The sequence below is a fragment of the Eimeria maxima genome, genomic scaffold (assembly GCF_000499605.1).
Source record: "Eimeria maxima Weybridge genomic scaffold, Emw_scaff2318, whole genome shotgun sequence".
NCBI classification, from domain to species: Eukaryota; Apicomplexa; class Conoidasida; order Eucoccidiorida; family Eimeriidae; genus Eimeria; species Eimeria maxima.
The window spans coordinates 1-3,484 of NW_013565180.1; the positions used below are offsets into that span (position 1 = coordinate 1).

The 3,484-nt window shown below is 41.4% G+C and overlaps 1 protein-coding gene across 1 annotated transcript; it reads left to right on the plus strand.

Moving 5' to 3' along the window:
• Window positions 1–777: 777 nt before the first annotated feature.
• EMWEY_00058090 (hypothetical protein, conserved) lies at window positions 778–2,896 on the plus strand (the record flags this gene model as incomplete). The annotated part of the gene is made up of 5 exons (XM_013480770.1): window positions 778–942; window positions 1,230–1,625; window positions 1,738–1,826; window positions 2,564–2,634; window positions 2,826–2,896. 5 exons carry the CDS (start codon window positions 778–780, stop codon window positions 2,894–2,896), a joined length of 792 nt encoding a protein of 263 aa, XP_013336224.1.
• Window positions 2,897–3,484: the final 588 nt, after the last annotated feature.

Consider the following 3,484-nt stretch of genomic DNA (forward strand, 5'->3'; position numbering starts at 1 on the left):
ATTTATTTTGAATAAATTAATGAATTACATTTATATAAATAAATTAATAATATAAATACCTCCTTTTTATGGATATTTACATGTTATAATTATTTAGCAGCAGCAGCAGCAGCAACAGCAGCAGCAACAGCAGCAGCAACAGCAGCAACAGCAGCAGACGCAGCAGACGCAGCAGCAGCAGCAAAATAAGAGCAGCACTCGATACGTCGGCAGCAGATATGTATATGCCTAGTGTATTATTATATAAAAATGAATAAAAAAAAGAATTAATTAAATAAAATAAATAATAAATAAATAAAAAAAGAAGAAAAAAAGAAGAAAAATAAACATTTATCTTATTTATGTGTATATATATATGCTAGTAAGCTGCAGCCATACAGGCGGCTGCAGCAGCAGCAGCAGCAGCTGCTACTGCTACTACTGCATGCTGTCTTGGGGCCCCCATGAGTGTTAATTGTGTAAATAATAATAAAAAGAATAAAAATAAATAAAAATAAAATAAAAAATTGAATAATTTTATAGAAAAAAGTACAAAAAAGTTGTTGCTGTTGTTGAGGTGTCTGTACACCTCAGCAGGCACCAACCGATGCTGCTGCTCTCTTCTTGCATAAAATGCCCATCATTTCTTTTAATTAATTAATTATTTTATTTAATTTAATTATTATTTTATATTTATTTTATATTTATTTTATTTTCTTATTTATTATTGCCTCTATCTATACATATATAAGCAGGGCAAGGGGGCCCCCCCCTCTTATTACCCCCCTCTCCTTAACTATGGCTCAACGGGGGTATTCTTTAGCTCGCCTCTGCATGCTAGCAGCAGCAGCAGCAGCAGCAGCAGGAGCAGCAGCAGCAGCAGGACGATTGGAGAATATGCTGCAGATCCCTGTGCCTTCCTTACAAATAGCAGCATTAAAGGATAGAACTGCACATTGGGGGGTAAGGAGATTAATCCGTTTGCTGCAGCAGCAGCAACAGCAGCAGCAACAGCAGCAGCAGCAGCAGCAAAAGAAGCAGCAGCAGCAGTTTTTTTTAATGAGAGGGAGACATATCTACCTTAACAACTCAAGGAACAACACAATCGAGGGTTTAGTGTTTAGGGTTTAGGGTTTAGGTGTCTACGGACGTATACTCTGTGGTGTATGTACACCTCAAAATTCTGCTGCTGCTGCTGCTTGTGCTGCTGCTGCTGCTGCTGCTGCTGTTCCTGCTTGTGTGTTATGCAGGAATCTCCATTTGCTAGAGAGTTGCATGTGTATGCTCTCCTCCACCTCTCAGAAGGAGAGACACAGCAGCAGCAGCAGCAGCAGCAGCAGCAACAGCAGCAGCAGCAGCAGCAGCAGATTAGGAAGCGCATTTGTACTTCGTTAAGCGAGCAGCTGCAGCGATGGCAGCAGCAACATATAGAACTCTTTGAGGCTGTAGAGCAGCAGCAGCAGCAGCAGCAGCAGCAGCAACTGCAACAGGAGGAGGAGCAACAGCAACAGCAGCAGCAGCAGCAGCAGCAGCAGGAGATAACAGATGATGATATACCTATAGAAGAACTTGTTGATTTGCTGCAGTTGTTAGAAGCAGCAGCAGCAGCAGATTGCTCTTCTGTGGTGTATACGCAGCTAGATGGAGTAAGTCTTGCTGCTGCTGTTGCTGCTGCTGCAGCTGTAGCTGCTGCAGCAGCTGCTGCTGCGTTTCCATTTCTTTATTTTCTGCTGCTGCTGCTGCTGCTGCTGTGTGCAGGAGTTTAAGCCCGTGCTGCGGCACTTTGTTCAATCTCCTCTGCAGCAGCAGCAGCAGCAGGAAGAAGGTGCAATACGTGCTGCATTATGGTCTGCTGCTGCTGCTGCTGCTGCATCTGCATCTGTTGCTGCTGCTGCTAATGCAACTCTTGCTGCTGCAGCGCAGCAAAACTTTGGGGTGTACGGACAGCTAGCAGATAAGAAAGGAAATACACTTATACAAATCGCTAAACATATGCAACCAGGTCTGCTGCTGCTGCTGCTGCTGCTGCTGCTGTTGCTGTTGCTGCTGTTGCTGCTGCTGCTGCTGTTGTTGTTGGAGTCCAGATCTACAATTTAGCCATAGGGCACAATATTTCTCTCTCTCGCTGCTGCTGCTGCAGTTGCTGCAGCAGCAGCAACAGCAGCAGCTGCTGCAGCAACGTTCTTGAATATCTGTGTATTCCTGTTGCTGTTGCTGCTGTTGCTGTTGCTGCTGCTGCTGCTGCTGCAGGTGCTGCTTCTGAGTCTGCTGCACTGCTGCTGTATGGTGCCCAACCCTTATTGCTAAACCCTAAGGGTTTATTAGATGAGGTGTATATACACCTCAAGGGTTTACATAATTTATCCATAAACCCTTCCTTATCTAGGGCTATTTCTTTATTTATTCTTTCTTTTTTTAGGTAAATAAATAAATAAATAAATAAATGTGTATAACAAGCCCCAGAGTATAACGCATGCATGCATGTATGCATGCGTCGTTTTAAAAGATGTCAATAGGGTGATTTCTAGGGTTTAGGGTTTAGGGTTTAGGGTTTAGGGTTTAGGGTTTTGGGGTGTATATGCAGGTCTGTTTCTTCATTTCCTTTATCTTTTCCTTCTTCTCCTTCTATTCGTTTATCTATAAGTGCAGCAATAGGTAAAATAATTAATGTAATTAATAATTGCATGCGCAGCAGCAGCAGCAGCAGCAGCAGCAGCAGCAGCAGCGGCATGCATATACATATTGCTGCTCTGCATGCAGCAGCAGCAGCAAATGCATTTACAGCAGAAATAGCAGCAGGAGAAAAACAAATATATTTATGTAATGTATTAGGGGGACCACTGCAGCAAATGCAGCAGCAGCAGCAGCAGCAGCAGCAGCAGCAGCAGCAGCAGATACAGCTGCAGATGCAACTTAAGACACAAGATAAAAATAATCCAAACAAACAAAACACAGAAACGGTCAGCCAATAAACCCTAAACCCTAAACCCTAAACCCTAAACCCTAAACCCTAAACCCTAGAAAAGGAAAAAATATATTTACTATAGTGGCATGTACAGAACCGTCTCCGTGCAGCAGCACGAACAGCAGCAACAGCATCAGCAGCAGCAGGAGCAGCAAATATATTTATTTATTTATTTATTTATTTATTTATTTATTTATTTATTTATAGGTATTATTTTATCCTTCTTTTTCTTGTGTCTTTCTTCCTGAGGAAAAAGAAATAAAAAAATCTTTTTCTGTTTCTTTTATCCTTAAGGAAGGAAATAAATTATTATCTATACAACCTAAACAAAAAGTAATTCTTTTCTTGTTGCTGTTGCTGCTTTTGCTGCTTTTGCTGCTGCTGTTGCTGCTGCTGCTGTTGCATTTATTTCTGTCTTTTTTTTTCTTCTTTTTGTGTTTTTTTATGTCTTATATTGACCAATTTATCCAAAAACCCTAAACCCTAAACCCTAAACCCTAAACCCTAAACCCTAATTATATGTGTGTATATATATATATA